Source organism: Scyliorhinus canicula, chromosome 18 (assembly GCF_902713615.1).
Source record: "Scyliorhinus canicula chromosome 18, sScyCan1.1, whole genome shotgun sequence".
Taxonomy (NCBI): Eukaryota; Metazoa; Chordata; class Chondrichthyes; order Carcharhiniformes; family Scyliorhinidae; genus Scyliorhinus; species Scyliorhinus canicula.
In genome coordinates, this window is record NC_052163.1 from 22,382,218 (window position 1) to 22,405,075 (window position 22,858).

At 45.9% G+C, this 22,858-nt stretch overlaps 1 protein-coding gene across 5 annotated transcripts; it reads right to left on the minus strand.

The window, feature by feature from the left end:
- Positions 1 to 405: 405 nt before the first annotated feature.
- On the minus strand, positions 406 to 13,511 carry LOC119953618. Of its 5 annotated transcripts, none has more exons than XM_038778067.1 (5): positions 13,325 to 13,511; positions 8,583 to 8,727; positions 7,080 to 7,208; positions 3,893 to 5,948; positions 406 to 1,415 (listed from the first exon to the last, which is right to left on the minus strand). In XM_038778067.1, exons 2-4 carry the CDS (start codon positions 8,724 to 8,726, stop codon positions 3,933 to 3,935), a joined length of 2,289 nt encoding a protein of 762 aa, XP_038633995.1. In that variant the 5' UTR covers position 8,727; positions 13,325 to 13,511; the 3' UTR covers positions 406 to 1,415; positions 3,893 to 3,932. The 5 variants fall into 5 exon arrangements, with proteins under 5 accessions (XP_038633995.1, XP_038633994.1, XP_038633993.1 ...); XM_038778066.1 differs by having other exon boundaries at positions 13,211 to 13,491; XM_038778065.1 differs by having other exon boundaries at positions 13,139 to 13,491.
- Positions 13,512 to 22,858: the final 9,347 nt, after the last annotated feature.

The following is a 22,858-nucleotide window of genomic DNA, read 5'->3' on the forward strand; positions in this document are numbered from 1 at the left end:
TTTCTTCCTGTCTTGACCATGACAATACCTTATTGAATGCATTATTGAAGGCATTGGAGCTAAATTTGCAGATGACACAAATTTGGTAGGAAAGTATGTTGTGAAGAGGACATAAGGATGCTGCAGATGGATATAGTTCGGTTGAGTGGGAAAACATCTGGCAGATGGAGTATAATATGGGGAAAATGTGAAATTGTTCATTTTGGCAGGGATAAAAAAGCAGAGCATGACTTAGAATCATAGAATTTACAGTGCTGAAGGAGGCCATTCGGCCCATTAACCCTGCACCGATTCTTGGAAAGAGCACCCTATGTAACCCCACACCTCCACTCGATCCCCATAACCCTGCAATCCCATCTAACCTAAGGACAATTTTGGCATGGCCAATCCACCTAACCTGCACATCTTTGGACAGTGGGAGGAAACCGGAGCACCCGGAGAAAACCCACGCAGGCACGGGGAGAATGTGCAGACTCCTCACAGACAGTGACCCAAGCGGCAATCGAACCTGGGATCCTGTTAAATGGAGAACAGCTGCAGAATTCCAAGGTTGAGAGGGATGTAGGTGTTCTCATGCATGAGTATAAAGGGTTAGTACGCAGGTACAGCAAATTATTAAAAAGACGAATGGAATGCTATCCTTTATTATGAGAGGAGTTGGATATAAAAGTATGGCTATTATCCCTCAGTTGTACAGCTATTGGTGAGACCACATCTTGTATGTTGCATTCAGTTTCGGTCTCCTTATTTAAGGAAGGATGTAAATGAATTGCAGGCGCTTCTCAGGAGGTTTATTAGATTGATACCTGGAATGAGTCTTATGAAGAAAGGTGGACCAACTGGGCGTGTTTCCACTGGAGTTTAGAAGAGTTAGGGTGACTTGATTGGAGTATACAACATCCTGCACGGTTTTGACAAGGTGGAAAGGATGTTTCCTCTTGCGGGTGAGCCCAGAACTAGGGGGCACTATTTTAAAATTAGGGGTCGTCCTTTCAGAACAGATGAGGAGACATTCTTATTCTGTCAGGGGGTTGTGCGACTTTGGAACACTCTGTCTCAGAAGGCAGTGTAGGCTGGGAAAGTCATTGAATATTTTTAAGGCAGCTTCTTGTTATGCAAGGGAATCAAAGCTTATTGGGGATAGATGGGAATGTGGAACTTGAAAGACAAACTGTTCAGAGCCATGATGTTATCAATGACGGAGCAGGCTCGAGGGGCTGAATGGCCAAAATCTGTTCTTATTTTGTATGTTTGTCTGTATTTTTGTATGTTCATGACAACAGTTGACAACAGTTGATGGAAAACGATGGCCATTCTGCCTTCTTGGGTGCTTCTTTCACTGTTGCTGTTTCATTTAATGTTGAGAGAAGATCTAAAGTTTCTTCAGGGTTGTTTGATTCTGTGCAGTCTACCATCTGTGAAAAGGAGAGGAAATTCTTAGCTTGCAACAGTCTTGAAATGTTCTCAATATAAGTGGGGGAACATGTTTATCTCCTGTCCACAATTTTAAGTGAGGACCAAAATGGGTTCATTTGAAATAGATTAGAATCTCCACTAAGCCAGAGAGGATATTTATCGGTGTATTTTGCAAACTAATTTCAAGATTAACATCTCTGCAGCTTATCATATAACATTATTTCAGAAGAAGGATGTGTACTCAACCGCTCTGCACATTTCTGTGGTATTTCCATTACCCGCACAGGATGGGTGATTTTATGTAGAGCAATATGCAGATGTTTCTCACAGCCTGAATAAGTACCGGGGGATGAGAATGGAGTCGATCAAAAGGGAACAGAACTCATGGTGGAGGCCAAAATGGTGGCCATGGTATGCGAGATATAATAGAGTAGACCAGGGAGTTATCCGTGACCAGAGTTGCTTTATGACCAGCTAGGGTAAGTGGTGCTAAAGAGAGCTCAAATAGCAGACAATATCAGCTGCTCTTACCCCAGTACTGAATGTACCAGAAGAGCATGGGTGACAATAATTATCATCTTTATTACTGTCACAAGTAGGGCTTACACAGCAATGAAGTTACTGTGAAAATCTCCTCGTTGCTACATTCCGGCTGTTAGGGGGGAGTTTCAGGATTTTGATCTAAGGCTTGGGACGGGGTACAGAAGAGATTTACTTGAAATGCCTCTCAGGATGTTACCTGGATGAAGCATTTGGATTAACTAAATAAAGAGCAACTGTTTCCAATGGCTGACCAATTGATAACCAAAGATGCGAGATGACTGGAAAATAACCCGAGACAACAAGAGGAAAGGCTTTTAAAAAATTTAACGTGTATTTAGGATTTGGCAGACTTTGATGGATATTTTCCACAGAACTGGATACAGCAGCAGCCACAAGGTGAGTGGGAGCAGTGTTATGAAAGGAAAAACAGAAAATGCTGGGAAAACCCAGCAGGTCTGGCAGCATCTGTGGAGAGAGAGAAGAGCAAATGGGCGGGATATACCAGTCGCGTTGCGCCCGAAAGGCAGCATGGCGTTGCGCAATGCATTACGCGACCAGTAGATGCCGGGAAATCAGACTTCCGGGATCTACGTGGCTCGCCGTGCCTCACAAGATCAAACGCGATGTTGCAAGATGTTGCAATGTGAGTCACACCCATTGTGGGCCGGATCATTTCTGGCAAATCCGCATATTAGAGTGAGACAGCTAGTCTCGCTCTAATATGTGTTCCCGATATCTAACCAAGGTGCGGGATCTATTCCCCTTGCCTTGGAGACCTCAGGTGAGCACCGTTCAATTCTGGTCTTCAGACAGAATGTCACTCATGGGTGTCTCCCAGGGGATTGGAGGCCCCCAGGTGCATGCCCTCTGGGCAGGGTGATACCCTGGCACTGTTGGTGCCACCTGGACACCCTGGCAGTGCCACCTGTCAAGGTGCCCAGATGGCACTGCTAACTGGAAGGGGGTGACAGAGTGCGGAGATCCTGCTCACCCCAGAGGCTAGTTGGAGGAACACACCAGGACCCCTGACCACAAAGGGGATGGTGGCAGATGAGAGCTTATTTTGTGTATCTAAACCCCATAACAAGCCTGTTCCAGGCAGCACGGTGGTGCAGTGGTTAGCATTGCTGCCTCACGGCGCCGAGGTCGCAGGTTCGTGCAGATTTTTAGTGATATGGGGAGGTTGCCCTTCTGGAATTGAGGATTGGGAAAGTTGCCCATATCTGCGGGGAGGGAGGTCGCGATATCGATGGGTGGAGGGGGGACCCTCAACCTCATTTTGGGATCTGGGCTCCCTTTAAAAATGGCGGCCCGATCTCCGAGGAGGTGTCTTGGTGGCGACTTTAGTTCCCTGCTGCAGAAGAAATTCTAGGTGTGGGATTTGCCGGGTGAGTAATGCCCCAAGCTCCCACAAAAATGACCAAATGTGGGTGAATTCCTGTCTGGATCACACCCAAACACCTGACAGGAATCACTCCGCCAAACTCGCCCAAAATCACACAAAATGGGCCGGATTCTTCCGCGGACCATGTAAAGATCCATTGACCTTGGGCGAGAACTTCCGGTCGCCGGGCGGGCATGGCTGGAGAATCCTGCTCTTAGTCATTTTGGGGAGAATCGCACCAGGAGTATCTCAGCCAAAATGCGTCCTTACCTCATGTCAATGATCATAGTTCTTTGTGGATTAAAGAAACATTGCTCTATGTACTTCTACAAATGGTATTGTTGAAAATTATTTGGTCACATTGGGGAACTGTGAGGATTTTAAAACAATATTTTAACACACTGTTTATAGATTATAAATGCAACCATTAAATAGCTGAGAACAAAAATGATTTCCATCCCACAGAAAATGGTAGATAAGGTTTTGCATGTTTTATGGAAGATTATGAAAATTACTTCAACGCAAGTTGATTAAACGGCTTCTACTTACTAAGGAGGTGAGTTTTCTTTTGAACTTCTCAGTTCTGACTTCAGTTCTGTAACTGCAAAGATACCTTGGAGGATCCAGTCAGAGAAACAGGTTGCTGTTCCTGCCCACTGCTGGCAGTATCCAGGAATAATTTCCTTTTGACTCTGCAGTCCAATTGATTCAGTACTAATTCTGGAGTGGTTGAGGTTTTGGAATTATCCACTTCCTGCTTCAAATTAAAATCCTGTGTCCAAAGTGGAAAAGGCGAATCCATATCACAGCACCTGCTAGTAATAGTCTGGTTTTCTGAAGTTCTGTCTGCAGTCTTATGAATGGTGGACTTCAGACTCACAACCTGAGGTGCTGTTATTGTGGGAGCACACTGTACCAATAACAGTTGGCTGGGGCGTCGTATTTCTTGTGTCACAAAGGACTGCAATTTATTGGCATGAAATGCAGCAGGAGCACTATTGACAGCCTGTGGGATAGAATTTTCATGTGACAGAAACCTCAGATCATTATGTCCTTTATTCCAATGTAAGTCGACTACTGCAGCGTCAGTACTTCCATCGTCCTCCTGTGTGTACATGATACGCAAGGAGTCACTGTTTCTCTGTAATGTAGCTGCTTCGTTGTTGAGTAACTGCTCATTTCTTTCTACTTCACAGGATGAAGCTAGTGCGGTTTGCAAACCTATTGTTAGAGCTTTCGGATTGGCCTGGTTCACTCCCAGGTCAGCAACACACTGTGTCGGAGCTTGGTTGATCTTTGCTCGGTCCCCTGCTGTGTCTGAACAACTTCCTCTGTGCCTTTGTTGTTCACTCTTTTCACGACTCACGCTGATTGGAGTACTTACTAGCAGCATTTGTGATGGGCGTATACACTTCTTTGAAAACTCTGGACTTTTGCTCAGTGTTAATTTGGGCACCATGAAACCTCCATTTTGAATTTTTGCAGACCCGCTCAAGTTGTCACCTCCCTCCTGGCCCTGAGGTACTTCCTCCGCAGCGTTTAATTGCACCGGGCTTCGCTTGGAGCAGGAACATTTCCGTATCATTTTAAATGGCTTTGAGGACTTGAGGTTGTTCTTCGGAACCACCTCAATGATTTTGGCAGCTTTATTCTCCTTTGGTAACTTGTGTAGCCCTAAGTTTGACCCTCCTGTGTTCACATCACAGGTTATGAATGTTTGGTCGTGTTCAGAAAAAGTATGGGAACAAGGTAAGAAAACAGAAGGCCGAGCTGGTTCGGGTTTTAAGGTTGTTTCAGGCAGCATGGTTTTTCCTGAATCATTTCTTTTCCCCCTGATATTTTTGCCCACTTTAATGGCATCCAATTCATTTTCCTTGTCAGAGAGGGTTTCTCCTGGAATATTGAGTTGCAAGGTTTTAAGCAGCTTGGATTGTCTCTGCCTATCTCGATATTCTCTGGATTTTTTCAATAGGCTCTGTAGGCTAAGTGCAGGGGTGTCGGGAGATGAATTCTGGCTCACATGAGGTCTATCAGTAGGATGATGGAGGCATTCGGAGTTATGGCTATTGGTTTTATCTCCTGTAGGTTTTTCAATCCAGCCATCACTCTCAATGCCGTATACATTATCTTGATTATTGATAGAATTATTAGCTTTGTGCTTTGTTGCATCAGTTATTTTATGTACAGTAACATTTTGAAGAGGATGAGGTACTGCTTTTTGAGGATCATCTGATTTAGGACCATTTTTATTGTGATTCTTGGCCCTTGTACTATCACTTGCCACAAGACCCAAGCATGAAAAACTGGCAGGGTGACTTGAAACATTTTCATCAATCAAATCAGACCTCATTAATACAGGCACAGGATCTGTCATAAGGTTTGTAGTATATATTTCTTCAATGTCATGAGACAATTGTGCAACAGGAGGGTCAAATATTTGAGGCTGATTGTGTCCATGTGAGGTTTTGTGCACAGTGGTCAAGTTGGAATCCTTTATGCATCCACTGTTCATCTCTTTAACAGGACCTTTATTCACAGACATGTCAGGTAACATTAAAAATGAGTAATCTTCTGGACTGTCCTTAACTGATGACACTTCGATTAGCTATAAAAAAACAATTAAAAATCAGACTTCTATTATAGAATTACTTTTTAATAATCTTTATTGTCACAAGTAGGCTTACATCAACACAGCAATGAAGTTACTGTGAAAATCCCCTCGTCGCCACACTCCAGCGCCTGTTCGGGTACACTGAGGGAGAATTCAGAATGTCCAATTCACATAACAAGCAAGTCTTTCGGGACGTGGGAGCAAACCGGAGCACCCGGAGGAAACCCACGCAGACACAGGGAGAACGTGCAGACGCCGCACTGACAGTGACCCAAGCCGGGAATCGAACCTGGGACCTTAGCGCTGTGAAGCAACAGTGCTAACCACTGTCTACCATGTTTTGAAACACACCGTCTCCTTCTGTTCCCTCTATTTTGCTAAATTACTTCTCCCCTCTCTAGCTTCTCCTAAACTCCAGTCTATTCGAAGGATTCAGTCAATGCCGCCAATTCGCATTCTAAGCTGACTCTTCAGCCCAGGATTTCATTCCGAGGTATCATTATTCATTCATGGGGTTGTCTACCTAGCCATTGAACGGAATGTGCAAGCGGTGCAGATTGAATATCCTTTCCTCAATTTCTCATCATTTGGGATCTCAGCAATGTATCACCCTGATCATTCATTCCTCCCATTGCACCCATGCTCAATCTGCGAGTGCTAACCATTTAGTCCTATTCCCTTGTCCTTTCCCCACATTTACTCGATTAATGTTCTCCTAATTTTTGAGTTGTTCATTTTGAACTCTAGTCTAATTTCTGCTATCCATTTGATCTGAAGACCCACCAATTAATTTGATAGCCCAGCAGGAAAGCGCCACTATATTTTTAAGAGAATATGCAGGTCATGATGCTAGGAGCCTTTTTAATTACTCCCGTATTTAATTTTTGAAATATGCCGTGGTATAATGTAGACTACACTTACATACCAGGAACTACAGGTTAGATGGAAAACAGAGCATCACAGAATATAATACAACAGCACCCACCCATTTTGTCTGTCCTCACTATATGTAACTAACCTGGCAGGTTCCCTGGACTTTTTTCTTACAAACAAATGAACCTTGCAGAACCGTGCTAAACAAACAGTAGACCTGATAAATTTAAATAACAAATAGGAAGGCCTCACCTGCGCAGTGTCTATCTCCAGTATTTGCATATTTGTTTGTGATTTATGCAGTTTCTCCTTTACAGTTTCACTGTTGTGCATGACCTTCAGTTGTAATCTCTGTATCTCTTTCCTCTCTGCTGGAGATAGCTGAAAAGAACCAGTATGATCTAACAAATGTTTTTTATAGTGTTTTCTTCCTCTTACAGAACAATAAATGCTAATTTTTAGAAGCAACAGTTAATATCGATCAGTTTATATGATCCAGTGAAAATTGCCCTTTCTTGTCACTGCAAATAAACTTAATTTTGCAGATTTAAAGTCTGACTTTGGTGTAAGGCCACACTTGCCAGGCAAGTTATAGCACTCATTCACTGGTCTGGTGAGCCTCACATACAAGGCACGCAGGAATGTGTAAATGGAGAACATTTTAAATAAATTGTCAGCCATTTTTATTATTTCATTATTCTTATCGTCCATTTCTCTGATAGCGTAAAACAAATTCTGAACATGGTCAATTTAGCACACAAACTGATTTAACCACTTCCTTACTAAAGAGTTGACAAAGTAAATAATGAAATGTCAATTGAGCCCTATCAGAATATAGATAAAGGTGTTTAAAAAATATTGCCAAATGTGTCAAAAACTGCCACATCCATAATGTTATGTATATACATAACATGACTTCAGTGAATAAACTAGACTATGGGTAGGGCAGCACGGTGGCACAGTGGGTTAGCCCTGCTGCCTCACGGCGCCGAGGTCCCAGGTTCAATCCCGGCTCTGAGTCACTGTCCGTGTGGAGTTTGCACATTTTGCGTGGGTTTCGCCCCCACAACCCGAAAGATGTGCAGGGTAGGTGAATTGGCCACACTACATTGCCCCTTAATTGGAAAAATGAATTGGGTACTCTAAATTTTAAAAAACTAGTCTATGGGCTGCTGCATTTGCCTATGTAACAACAATGATTATATATTTTTAAAGATAAATTTAGAGTACCCAATTATTTTTTTTCCAATTAAGGGGCAATTTAGCGTGGCCAATCCACCTCACCAGCACATCTTTTGGTTGTGGGGGTGAAACCCACGCAGACACGGGGAGAATGTGCAAACTCCACATGGACAGTGACCCAGGGCCGGGATTCGAACCCGGGTCCTCAGCGCCGTAGGCGGCAATGCTAACCACTATGCCACGTGCCGCCCTTCAATGATTATATTTTTAAGAAATTCATGATATGTGAAATTACCTTCATGATATGTGAAACTCATTTAAACATTTCTGAGGGGTACTTTTCCTGATGTTGGCCCTCCAATGTACACACACAAATATGGTACAAGCAAATTTGCTCAGGCAGTGCCAAACATTCCCAATTAGTTTTGCACTTACATTTTTGCACAATTTTATTTCCTTCCTTTGAAAGGTCCGGTTTCTCTATATTATGTCCCTCCCTATCCACCCCCCTCCTTCCCCCACCATTTTGGAATTTGAAGTCAGATGAGACATGGCAGGGCCATGGTCACTTGCCATTGGTGGAAGTATAGCAGTACCACAAAACCGAATCAAAGAACCTCTGCAGTTGTTTGTTGTTGGTAGAGAACTTTTCTCCAACTTAACTTTAGCTTTGATCTGAGCAAGTCGAGCTTGGCAGAATTCTTCGTAACTCTCCATTCTGCAGAAAGAAATACGCAGAAAATAGTGACATTTCATGAAATGCCCGACATGATATTGTCTAAATAAACTAACAATAAAAATAGCAGAATAGCACACTTTGAGGCATCTCAGAAAGCACATTTGAGAAGTACTGATGCAATCACTTCTCCGGGATGAAGCTTAAATATTAACAGATACACGGGGCGGGATTCTCCCATGCCGCGCCGTTTGGGAGAATTGCCCGAGGTGTTAAGTTTGGCAATTCTCCGGGCCCCCCCACTATTCAGCAGCCCAGATGGGCGGACCCCAGTTCACGCCGTCGTGGTTCACACCTGCAAAATATATTTGTCAGCCAGTCGTGCTGGCTGATGATGCGGGGTGAGGAGGTGAGCGGCCGGCGTTTTCGGAGACAGCATGTTGTTGCGTCCACGGCCGGTGCTGGCGGGGGGCGGGGGTTTGGGAACAGATGCTACCATGCTTGGGGGGGGGGAGGGGGGGGGGGGGGGAGAGGGTGGGACAGTGCAGCCATAATCGGGGGGAATGAGGGGGGAGACGAGGGGTGGGGAAGGGTGCAGTCATGTTCAGGGGGAGGGAGTTTCGGGCAGGGGGCCTCCATGTCTGGGGGGGGGGGGGAGGGTTTTCCGCGGGAGCGACGTGCCAGCCGGCCTGCCATGGCAGGGCGGTGGCAAAGCCACGCCTGCAAGTTGAGGTCATGCTGATGGGCTAAGGCCACTGGCACGGCCATCCCGCACGGCCACACGCCTTGACCTCGGGTGCGCCCAGCCCCCCCCCCCCACACAGGTGCTGCAACACCCAGCTGACGGAGACCATCTCTGGGAAGGGTCAAGGCGACACACACGCCAGCCCCCGTGAGGGCATGGCCGGTCCACGGTGGCGCAATAAGGAGGGACGGGCAAAACTGGGCGGTGGACGGATATTGTGGGCAGGGGTCAGAGTTCCTGCGTGTCTGTAGTGACACCAGCCAACCGGGGCACATATGTATCCCATGGCTGTCAAGGTGTCAATGCGCCATCGTTAAACATGTTGTATCAACCCCCCCCCCCCCCCTCCCTCCCGCAGATCATAATGTTTGGGCATCAGCCAGCGATGTTTGCCGCCCTGGCGGGAGCCGCTGCCCTGCAGGTGGCCCTTTGGCAGCGTCGGCGCAGGCGGCTCACAGTAGCTGTGGCAGCGGCAGCTGCAGCAGAGGGACCGGCTGCAGAGGGCCCCGTGCCACCCGCTCAGGCTGCAGGCCCGCCAGCCCGACATGTGCAGGAGGAGGCAAAGGTGGACGATGACCACCACATCGTTGGGGATGCACAGGACGAGGATACCGATCTTGATGGGGCGAAGGAGGAGCAGGTGGTGGTGCCAAGGTGCCGGTGGCACCCCATGAGGTCTCAAGTGTACCATCACCGCATGTCCTTCGAGGACCTATCGGACAGGGCATGCAGGAGGAGACTCCGGATGAGCAGGGAGGCCGTCGTACATATATGTCACCTCATGGCACACCTGGCACCACGTGGAATGGGGGGAGGACCTGCTATCCCAGTGGCCGTTAAGGTGATGGTTGCCCTCAACTTCTATGTTCCAGGCACCGAGCAGGGACCTGTCCGGTATCTCCCAGGCATCGGTGCACCGGTGCATCCGATGCAATCACCGACGCCCTGTATGCCATCGCCGACCGGTACATCCAGTTTCCAGAGTCCCGCGCACACCGGGATGCGTCCACCATCGGAGAACAGGGACGTGTTCATGAACAGACAGAGGACCAACTCCATGAACATTCAGGTGGTCTGCGACCACCGCATGAAGATCATGCACGTGTGCGCCCAGTACCCTGGCAGTGTGCATGATGCCTTTATACTGGCACAATCTTTCATCCCCGCCATGTTCGAGGGACACGCCCCCCAGCTGAGGAGCTGGTTGCTGGGCGACAGGGGTTACCCGTTGCGGCCGTGGCTGATGACGCCGATACGGAGGCCACAGACCAATGCGGAGACCCGCTACAATGAGGCCCATGCAGCAACCAGGGTTGTTGTCGAGAGGTGCTTTGGCCTCTTGAAGATGCGCTTCATGTGCCTGGAGCCCTATGGAGGGGCCCTCCAGTACCATCCAGAGAGGGTCGGCCGCATAGTTGTTGTCTGCTGCGTCCTGCACAACATAGCCCAGCAGAGGGGTGATGTCCTGGAGGAGGCACAGGGGGAGCCCAACGAGGGCGACGCTCTTTACATGAGGAGGAGGAGGATGGGGAGGGGGGTCCCCAGACGCGACATGGGGGCTGGATCAGCCGGGAGGCTGCACGACGCCACCGGCTTGGCGAGCGAGCATGCGAGGCGTTGATCACCGCATGTTTCACCAACTAGAGGGAGGGCATCTCTGAGCAAGGCACTTGCACCATCGTTCCACCCAAACACACCACCCAGCACCCCCCACTTCCCGCACCATCCGACAACCCTCGCTCCCACACTGCCACTTTCACAGCACCTTGCACCTGCGGCACAACGGGATGGTCTCACACAATTGCTTGTGTAAGCTGGCGTGATCAGTGCCATGTTGAATGATGACAACCCGCTCTGCGATGAGCTGTGAGCTCCGGATTGTTGGACAATGTCTGACTCATGGCCACAGCTACACCCTCCACCTGGGTGGTCCATGTATGCGTCACGAGCACTCCATCACATGGCCATGTGGGGCAGCTGCCGTCGGTATTCCGAGGACGATGGGGGGTTGGGGGGGAGGGACACACACCCACCCTCACCGCAGTACTGACCTTCGACCCCAGCACCATTCGGTCCCCTTCATGATCCCTCAGGCACCGGACATAGCGCAGAGGCATCGAGGTTTGGTGTAACAGTGACTTTAATCGTGACATTCAAATACAAGTGCCCTAGCCCCTATAACTAAGCTGTGCCCTGCACCTGTGCCAACTTACTACGTGTCGAACTTCTTTGCCTTACAGGCCCTACCACTACGCCTTGGTGTTTCCCCAGACAGTACAGCAGGAGTGGAGGCGGACTGCTGAGACTCCTGACCTGCGACTTGGCTCCCCTTCGGCACGCGTTTCCTGGGGTGGCCCGGCTTGGATGGGTCAGGCTACTCGGCGGGCGTGCTGGATGGCATGGTGCCACCCTGTTTTGCCCGCTGCCCATCAGATGCACCAGGGACGGGACGGGGGGAGTCCGAGTGTTCCAGGACCTCCCTTGCAGGAGTCACCGGGACGGACATCTTTTGGTTGTGGGGGTGAAACCCACGCAAACACGGGGAGAATGTGCAAACTCCACACGAACAGTGACCCAGAGCCGGGATCGAACTTGATCCAAGTAGACAGTCTGTCGTTAGAACTTAATGCAATCGTTCATATTTGTCAAATTCTATCCAGCATGGAGGAACCTCTCAGGAATATCAACAGGGAAAATATGAACAAGAGACGATATTCAGATACAGACCCTTATATTGGGAGAATCTCTGAACTGACACTTGGACTATTAACGCACATAGCTTGCAATGATATGTGTTGCCTGAGGAAAATCTTCATTAAAGGGAAAAATGTTTTCAAGCCTCCAGACTTTCTCACATTCTTAATGCCTCAACCTGTCAGAGGGTTATTAAAAACTTACTGAGCAATCATATCCCGCATGTCCTGGTGTCTGAAAATGTTATGCAGAAAGGAAGTATGTCAGGATTTCCTTTTTACATACTTTGAAAAGTTTTTTTAAATTATATGAAAAAGTAGTGAATCCTTGACAAATACATGCACAAAACAATATTCTACAGAAAGGTAGTATCCAAAACATTCACCCGAGTGACCTGTCGATTCCTGTTTTTGTTCTGGCTATTTATTGTACTTGTAGTATTTTGATGCATATTCTCATCTCGAATATTATTTCACTTGTAATTAAATTTGACTCGTTAATTGTTAACCACTGATTAAATTTGAAGGCTTGCAGTCACTTTCCTGGTTTAGCACACTGGGCTAAATCACTGGCTTTTAAAGCAGACCAAGGCAGGCCAGCAGCACGGCTCAATTCCCGTACCAGCCTCCCCGAACAGGGGCCGGAATGTGACGACTAGGGGCTTTTCAAAGTAACTTAATTTGAAGCCTACTTGTGACAATAAGCGATTTTCATTTCATTTCATTGGGTTATTTTCTATCTTTGGAACTGGTCAGTGGGCGTCTCTGAATTCCAGCAATCTCCTTTCACCTTATATCATCAACCCCTTTGTCATTCAACCACTCCAATACTGAACTTCTCTTTTGCTCTTTTCTTTCTTCCACCTTGCCCCAGACCCCCGATCCTGCACTTGTTTATGAACTGATAAATCTCCAGCAGCCCCCAGTTCTAAAGAGAAGTCGTTTGACCTGAAATGTCCCAAAGCACATATAACCTTGTCAAGCCTGAAGTAAATAGAAGTAAGTGAGTCCTCACTGCAGCCTGGGCAGTATTCATTTCCTTTTCCTTTGACTGTGTGGTCTCTTCACTGTGGAGTCGTCAGTGTACCTGGAGGAATGAAACCTCGAAGTATGTCGCCCTGTGTCAATAACATTGCGTGTCCTTCATTTCCCTGCAGTGCACAATGTTTGCAGCCCCGAAGCGTTCTGCACCACCACAAACCTTCACAGCCTGGCCCGAACGCTACAAGCGGCCACTCTGCAGTGACACTGGCCCCAGCCACCGGTCGGAGTTGGAAGTTGGTGTGAAATTTAGGCAGGCAAGCAACACTTGCAGACCCATTTCTGCAGCCCACACCGAGCTCTCTCCAAGCACCGAGCCACGCCTCCCCTCAGCCCAGGCACTCTGCAATACCTGGAGCCGGAGCTCCGTGCAGCAGGACTGGGTTCACACGTTCTCCAACTGCATGTTTACATTGACTGGATTGGCGCCAAAACTGAGAGGCTTCACCGATCGGGGAGGGGGTAAATAGGCTGGGAGCTCTTTTCTCTGGGAAAGGGAAGACTCTAGGATTTTCTGAAAGGGGCCGAGAACGAGTTAGGGCACATTCTTGAACTGGCAGGACAACGTATAAGTAAGGGGCAGAAAAAGAAGTCGTCCACCCATCAATTCAGGAGAGTGGTTAGAATGCGGAACGCGCTATCGCAAAGTAGTGGAGGCAAATGGCCTTGAAAGTGAAGCGAAATAAACACGAGGGGGAAAGGATGAAGGATACAATGGGTTAAAACAAGAGTAGGAGGGGACCTGATGGAGCATAAACACGGGCATTAAAGTGAGCCACACACAATGGAACTGCATTCAACCCCAAGGGAGATGGGCTCACATGTTTGATCACAGTGTAAGTGACAAAATATACATCCACACAAAACAACACATTACCGGCCGCGTTGTCAATTCCTGAGACTGAGTGTTGACGCTGGGCCAGGATTTGTGGACAGCAAAACTGGAGCCACACCTGGACCAATTCACCGGCCGTTAGGGGGCTAGCACCGCGGTGCGCCATGTGGAACAAGATTGATACCAATGAGAAACGGTGTCTGATTCACAGGGTTCGGGAGGCTGACAAGCTGCAACCGCATATACACACTGCACTCCCCAGACACATCAATCCAGGCTACTCTCCCCCGGCCCTGACAGAAGCCCCCGGCCAGAGGCACAACTGTCAGCACACTATTCCGACACTGGGCACTTCCCTTACCCCCTCTCCCCAACAAGTGATCCTCGTCATCAAGAATCTCCACCGGTGGAACAGGAGAATAACGGAGGCCTCGGAGAATACCGGGTCAGGCCCACTAATGATATGCAAACGGCGTTTACTGCATATGCGGAGTAAAGCGCATTGACGCCGTTGTCGAGGCACCTGAGAATTGCGATTTTGCGTGAACCTGGCACAATTTTGGGATCCAAATCAATTCTGCGCCCAACCGCCTTTCTTGATTACTGCATCGGCTGAAGGAGAATACCGCCCTACATTTCCTAAATTACAACAGTTACTACACTTCAAAAACACTTCATTGGCTGTAAAGGCCAAAGAACGTCTTCTGTGCTGTAAAACTCTGGGCTGGATTCTCTGGTCACCGGTGCCAAAATTCCGTTCGGCGACCGGCCGGATAATACAAATTTCCGCCGAAATCGGGTGGGGGGGGGGGGGGGGGGGTGGCGCGACTTTTGCGATGCTCCAGCCCCTCCAAAGCAGCGTACTTGCAGAATAGGCACGCCGCGTATCGACGGCCTCAGGACATTGCATGAGGCCTGCCCCCCCAATGTTTCACCCCCCCCCCCCCCCCCCCCCAACCAGCCGGGTTCCCAATGGCGTGAGTCTCTCATGGTCTCACCTGTCAGGAACTTGGTGTGGTGGCTGCGGACTCAGTCCAGCACTGCCACAGTCGGGGGAGGGCCGATCCACAGGCAGGGGGGGACATTATTCGGGGCTAGGGGCACTGTGGGGGCACGTGAGCCTGCAGAAGTGGGGGGGGGGGGGGAAGGAGTATTTTTCAGGCCGGCTTCACGAGCACCTGCCGCCATGTCGCACGGTGCGGCCGCTGTGCGTATGCGCGGCCATGGACCCGGAGATTCTCCAGCTCTTATCGGCAGCTAGAGCCGGGTGCTCTACGCTGCCGTTCTGATATCCCCCAGCAAAACGGGAAATCGGTGGCCGTTTTGCACCAGTTTTTCTGGCACCGTTCCCACAGCGTAGGAACATAGCCCCAGAATTGGAGAATCCAGCCCTCTATGTCTCCATGTGTGCAAGGTTTGTTTTATTTTTAGACATACAATAGAATTATATTCACTCGTGGTGGAACTGTGTTTGTATCCTTTAACACAGTGGCACTTCATTCATACTGACAATGTAACTGGATTCACACTCACACACAACATGCAATATTAAAACTTAGAAACAGAGACATTTTAGGAATTAGGTACATAAATCATTATGTGGCCATAAAAGATGAATTGGATTCCGAGGTATCTATGAATTGGAACATCAAAAGCAAAAACAATCAAATGGTGATGTTGAGTTTGCACAAGAGACTAGTTATTTTCTATTTGGAATATCGTGCAGTTCTAAATGCCCTAATGTAAGATGGATCTAGTAAAGATTCTCCGAAATTATATTGGGCGTTATGATAATGACGAATAACTCAGAAATGGAGTTTTGTTATTGAGAAAGAGATTTAAGGGAGGTCGAATAGAGGTTTCTGACACAATAAAACAATTGAGCGAACAGAAGTGAAAGGTCGGTTCTGCTTGTTGGTAAACATAATAAGACATGAACTGAAGGGGGACTTCCGGTGACGGTGGGCGGGAGGGAGACGCCCGCTGGAGGGCTCCCGCTCGGGAATAGAAATTTTGGAGTTTTAACGCGCGGTCCCGGGGGCAATGGAGGCTGAAAAGGCTGTAAGAAGGCACGGGGGGGGGGGGATGTCCACGTTTGGGAGTGGAAAAGGGAGTTAACGAAAGTGCGCCGGTGAGTGGAAAAGTCAGCGCAGGAACTGTAAGGAAAGTGGAGGCTGGAGCACCGGGGGAGGCCGCATTGCTCACGGCAGAAGAAATGACCAAGGTGATGGCTGTGGAACTTGAAAAACAGTTCACAAAGCACTTGGAAGCGATGAAGAAGGAAACGGGGCGGTATTGAAAGTGCTGGTAGAGGAGGTGATTGCCCCGGTGAGGGCGGCAGTATCAAGCACAGTGGCGGAGGTGAGGGAGCAAGGTGAGACACTGAAGGAAGTGCAAGAGGCATTATCGCAGCACAGTGATCAACTCACCTCGATGGGGAAGGAGATGCAGAGGGTGATAGAGACCAACAAGGGTCTGCGAGCCAAAATGGAAGACGTGGAAAACAGATCCAGGCGACAGAATCTGAGGATTGTGGGTCTGCCCGAAGGGGTGGAAGGCCCGAGGCCGACAGAGTATTTTGCCACGATGCTGGCAAAGCTATTGGGGGAGGGGGACGATCCTTCCTGATATGAACTGGATCGGGCTCATCGGTCGTGGAGGCCTATACCAAAGGCGAGTGAGCCGCCAAGAGTAGTAACTGTGTTTTTCTGTAGGTATAGCGTGAAGGAGAAGGTCCTGTGCTGGGCAAAGCAGAAGCGGGTGGTGCAGTGGGCTGGAGCTGGTTTTTCATATATCAGGACTTTACGATGGAGCTGGCGAGGAGGCAGGCTGCCTTCAACCGGGTGAAGAAGGCACTGTACATCAGCAAGGTGCAGTCTGGCATAGTATAGCCAGCTAAGTTGAGGGTGACCTACAAATCTAAGGACTTTTATTTTGGGACGGCGGAAGCAGCGGAGGAGTTTGCGAAGGCAGAAGGACTGTGGCAGAATTGAGAAATGGTCGTGTCCCGATGTGGCCTCATGTAACTTTATTTTTTCACTGCATGTTGGTGTATACTGTACTAAATGAGTCAACGCTGTATATATTTGGACAAGGGAAGAGATGGGACTTTCATTTGCAATGATGGTTCTTTGGGACTTGGGTGTGTATGTGGGGTTGTGTGCTAAAGGGGATTTCTTGGTTTTCCTGGGATCGGGCAAGGGGGAAGGAGACCCGAGCGGGGGCCTCCATGCTGGCCGGTTTATGCCAGCCAGTGAATGGGAGTGAGGTGGGGGGGGGGGAGGGGTTGCGGCCATCGGAGCCTGGCAGAACAGGTTTCGGTGAGTCTAGCCGGGGTGAAAAGTTGGGGGAAGGAACTGAGGTTGGGAGGAGGAATTTACAAGTGGAAGTGGAGGGGAGGAGTCTGGGAGGGGGGTGGGGGAGGTGTCTACAATTCATGGGTGTCATTCACGGTACTCTTTCGGGGGTTGGATGACGTTGAATATTGGGGGGGGGAGGGGTGGGGTTGGGGGTGGACTACATATGTCAATGGTGACCATAGGCGATTCCTGATTCATTTTTCTTTTTTCCTTTTTTTCCATCTTGGGAGGTTTTGTTTTATTTGATGCTTATTTTGTCAGGTGGGTCGTTGTTTGGGGGTTGGTGGTAGGATGGGATCGTTGTTGTTAATAAGGGAATTGACATTGTATTCGTTAACGTTTACTGTTTGTTGGTGGGGTGTAAATTCTGAAGAAAATGTGAAAATGGAGAATAAAAATATTTTTTAAAAGACATGAACTGAAGAAAAAGAATAAAGGGCAAGGTAAAGGAAATCTTTTCACACAGAAGATGTGAGAGAATAGAATGATTTAATATAACCAACTATTGAGGCAGAGTTCACACTAATATTTAAAATGGTTGTGAATTTAAAAAAAATAATTTTAAAGGATATATCAATGTGGAATTAGAGTAGAAATCACCACTTGGAGAGCAGGCACATGTGCAGTGGCTGTAAATTTCTGTGATACAATTAACTCAATCCACAGATCACCACATCCAACAGGATTCACACAATGGGATTCGTTTTGCACTCTTTCACGCATAATGAACTGCTTACACAGACTTCCATAGTCTGTTTTGTACAGTCTTCAAATCCAATCCAGAATTTCCCTTTGTCCTTGTAAGAATAGGGAGTTGTAGTTTATTTATGATTGGCTCATACTGTAGAACAAACAACTGCAGCTTTCATGTAGAGTGCCACCTGTTACAAGGAAGATCTCAGTACAGCAACTGTGTGGACGGAAGTCTGGATGCAGACAATGTTATTTGGTTTTTGTAAATGTGGTATCCTACAATATTGACTAGCCCTCTTTGACATAGCTGAAGCATTTCACAATGTTGATCCGACCATTGTCCACCATTATATCTCCCTGTTCTCTATCTCCCTGTTGTCTATCTCCATGGGATTTCCATTACATGAGTCATGCATATCTCACCTTAACCAGCACATCTTTAGCAATGGCTTTGTTTCATTTACCCACACATATTGTAATGACATCCTCTGAAAAGATTTCTTTCAATATCCCTCTTGGTTCTTTTAATCGTCATTTCTTATCTGCACCAGTCCTCCAAGTTTCTATCATTTTGCCCTACTCTTCCTGACCATATACAGTGCCTCAATGTTATCAGGCTCTGAGTCAATTTTCACATGTACATTGATGACATCCAGGTTTATCTCTCCATCTCTTATCTTGACCTCTCGAATGTTTTATGTTTGTGTGGTATCACACCCCAGGTGAGTTTCTCCAGGTCAAAGCTGAGAAGACTGATTGGCATCCACGTGACCTCTCACTGGAGACGGTGAGATGATGGGAGGCCGTTAGATCGGGCTTCCATCTCACTCATGAAATTACCCTTAATTGGCCTCAATTAGCTTCACGGCGCCAACGGGAGCAGGCCGGTTAGATCGCAAACCACGTGGTGTACGACACTGTTCTCGATTTGGGCATCTCCCATAATCTAACCAGACCACAATAGATTCTTGCTGGGGGCAATGCGGCTGTTAAATCGCATCCTATAATCTCCAAGATGCTCTGATTTCATCCCTCTGTTTTCCTCTGTCCCCTTCACTCCTTCATTGATGCTAAAATCTTCAACTATCTTGGTCTTGAATTCTATAATTCCTCCCCTAGATCTCTCTGCTCCTCCACCTCTTATTCTTTAAAAACCTATGTAAGGTGCTCTTTGTAAGAGCCGGTACAGAACCAATGGGCTGAATAGCCTCCTTCTGCACTTATGAACTATGAACTAAGTTCTCTGAACAAACTTCTCAGAACTAATCTTTTCAAATAATTAGCTTTCGTCCCCATCTCCGAATCTGTCTTTTTCAGTGTGGCGTGCATTTCCATTCCCAATACTCTTCAATGAAGCTTTATGATACGTCCCTTAAATTAAAAGTGAGATACAAATTAAGGTTATTTTTGTCTCATTTGTAAAGTATGTCTGGAAACTGGAAACAGCAGCACCTGAACTGCATTCATTAAAGGAATGAAAGAAAGCTGTAGATCAGCAGTCAGGAAAGAATGGAGACTGCTCATCTTATAGTTAGTTAGCTGGTTGCTTTTTAAGCCCATGGATGATGTCAGCTGAATGACTATACACATCCTAAATTGCCAACTTTCCTGAGGAACACCTTGGATCTAAAGCATTAAAGGGAGAAATACCACACATTGAAGATAGTTCCCTTTTTAGTTAGTCCACCTCCCATTTTGGGGAATCATATCAATCCCTCCGTGGCCTTGCATTATCACTAATCTCCTGGATGCTCTGACATCTCTCTAGTTGTCATTCCCTCCTTCACCCCTTCATTGATGAAAGAGCCTCCTTCTGTCGCAGGTTGAAATAGCAACATTTCTGCAACTAGGCTTTGGAGCTATTAGAGTACAATACTCAATTAAAGTCAGATTGTTTTAGTGACTTCCCAGTTTACAATTTGTAAGCTCATTACAACTCAGGGGCCTGAAGCTGGGGAATTACAGATTTAACAATATGCTTTGTTTTAAATGGAATTTAGATGTACTTGACAACTTTGGAGACGGCAATTACAAAAATCAGGGTTGCTCAATTGTACTCTGAATCCATGTCGTTCTGTCTCCATGCTGATCAGCTGGAGTGATGAGCACAATTCTGAAGGTATTGCCGATACCATTGCCCAATATGCTGCCTCAGGAACTCACATCGTCAGCCAAAACTGATTGGGTTTGAAGAGATCTACCATGCAGATTTAGTGAAGTCTTGCGACACTAAAACTCAATAGAAATTGGAGTTAAACTTCTCGGATGCAAACAAGAATCTTTATTGCCTCTATTTGATTACAATTGAGAGAAACTTAAATCTATTCTCAATAAAGTCCAGCTAACAAAGGGTTTAAAGAGAAGTAACTTATAAATAATTTAACTTCCAAAATAATACAGAAATGGTTTCTTGCTTACGGCAAAACAGCTTCCATTTACTTCAAGAGTTAGAGTGGAAAAGTGAAAATATGACAAATAAAGATAGTGAGTAGTTAGATCAAAGTATAGGATGATCCTGGATAAAGTTGGCTGTCTGGACCATCATGTTTAAGGAGAATCTTAACAGTCTTTAATCATCTGTCTACACCTCTATGTTGTCCTAATTGGTTTGGGTTAGAATCAAATACATTTGATTCGATGGTTAACTGTCAATCTTTAATGTGCAACTTAAGTTCTGAATGTTTCATGTTTGAATATTTGTGTATGTTATGGAATGTGATTCTGTGCTTTTATCAAGACTGGTTTCTACTGATTTTCTGCTGACTTTGCTTTGTCCACATTATGAACAATGGTGCCTTCATGTTGCTATGGTGCTTACTTGACCTTGATCTAGATTACTGGTACGGCTCATTTCTTAATGTTAAACTGAAAATATGACTTTGAAAATATGTTTATTAGAACAATAGCTTTTTCATCTTGCTTAGTGAAAATGTTGTCTTAATCTCCAATTAGTTTATGCATGTGTCAGGCTTTTTGTGTCTCTGTTGAAGCTGTGTTTTATCATGAGCTGAGGTTATGAGTGCTGAAATCCTCATTTTAAAATGGGCATTAAAACTGGGTCTTAATATTTACATTAAAATAGCCTTTTTACCTATCAGATCTATCAGGAAATAGTTGATTCTATCAGGGTTACAAGCGTGTGCTCCATTCAAAATATTTAGAACTATATTTTAAACAATTTGTTGATGGCTGAATTGTAATGTCATGTTAGATTCTTTATTGTCTTAATCTGGTTCTTCGTATAAAAACAGTAAAATCCTTGTTTATTCCTATTCCTTTACTTGCAAATGTGGCTTGTTTAATGACTATGTTTATATGGAAATCCCTCCAATTTACGCATCATGTTCTGCATTGTGTCTTGTCAAGGTAAACAAAGCAAATCTCTCCTCCTTAAACCTCTATTCAAACGAGAATGTACCAAAAAAAAATCAAAGTCAAATTGGGGGCTTTATGTCACTTCAGGGCCCTGCAGTGGTTTAAGTGATTGTCCCAAATGGTAATTTCAATAAAACACAGTGTGTTGACACAATGCAGCAACCTCTCTATTAATTGCACAGTCAACCAGCATACTTGAATAGAATCATCCCGGTCTTATTTTCAGCAAATTGAAAGGCAATCCAAGGCAGTTTATAATAGCAATTGAATTTGAAAAAATGAAAAATGAAAATCGCTTATTGTCACAAGTAGGCTTCAAATGAAGTTACTGTGAAAAGCCCCTAGTTGCCACATTCCGGCGCCTGTTCGGGGAGGCTGTTACGGGAATTGAACCCTGCTGCTGGCCTGCTTGGTCTTCTTGAAAAGCCAGCTCTTTAGCCCAGTGTGCTAAACCAGCCCTGTATAATTCCCGAATTTTCTTAGAGAAATATAATTAGCAGGGCAGTGTAAATATAAATGTAAAAAATTACCATCCCAGAGAGTAAAGCAACAATATTTTTATTTGTGAGATAATTCAAATGATACAGTAATTCAAATATTTCCCAATTTGCTGTGCTTTTATATATTGCTTCAAATTAATTCAAATCATTGGATAATTCAAATGTCTTTTGGTGCAAAAATCAACTCCAAATTATCAAGAGAAGACTAGATGAAGGAAAGTGTTATTTGAACTTAACAATGAGACAGCAGTATAATGGACTACATGATAGCCACAAAAGTGTCTCAAATTAAGGTAAAGTCTTCAATATGTTTGAATTGAGATTTCCTCTCAAAGAGCATCTGGCCTCCAGGTGGCAGGGCTGACCCTGCTATTAAACAGATCTTTCAAGAAATTTGGAAGGTGGGTTTTCCTTTGGTAATAATCATAATTAAAGAAATAATTTAGGGATTCATTATTTTATGAATGTTTTAGTAATTTTACGTATCCAATCTTGCATTGGCTTTTTCCCCCCACTATTAACATCTCCTCAATATCTTTTTAAAAAGGGAAAGCCAATGCTCCAACTATGTTTTCCAAATATTTGTGTTTAAGCATGAATTAAAATACTACATCAACCACTTTAAAATCTGTCCTGTGTTCCTGAGTCATTGTGAGGTACTCCATAAAAACTGGGCAGCAATGGGTGGGACCGATGTCAGTGTGAAGTGCAACAATCTATCTCTAGGTTAAAAAAAAGTCTCTGATCAGGAGTCTGATCACAGATAATATTTTGATATTAAAGGGGGAAGTGTGGAATACATTTTTAATATCCTACCTGTAAATAATCATTTACAATTATTTATGATTTTTCACTCATAGGTTACCTGATCTATTTTACTTTTACTATAAAAATGTTTCCTCCACACGTAGTAATCTGAATTAGAATATTTT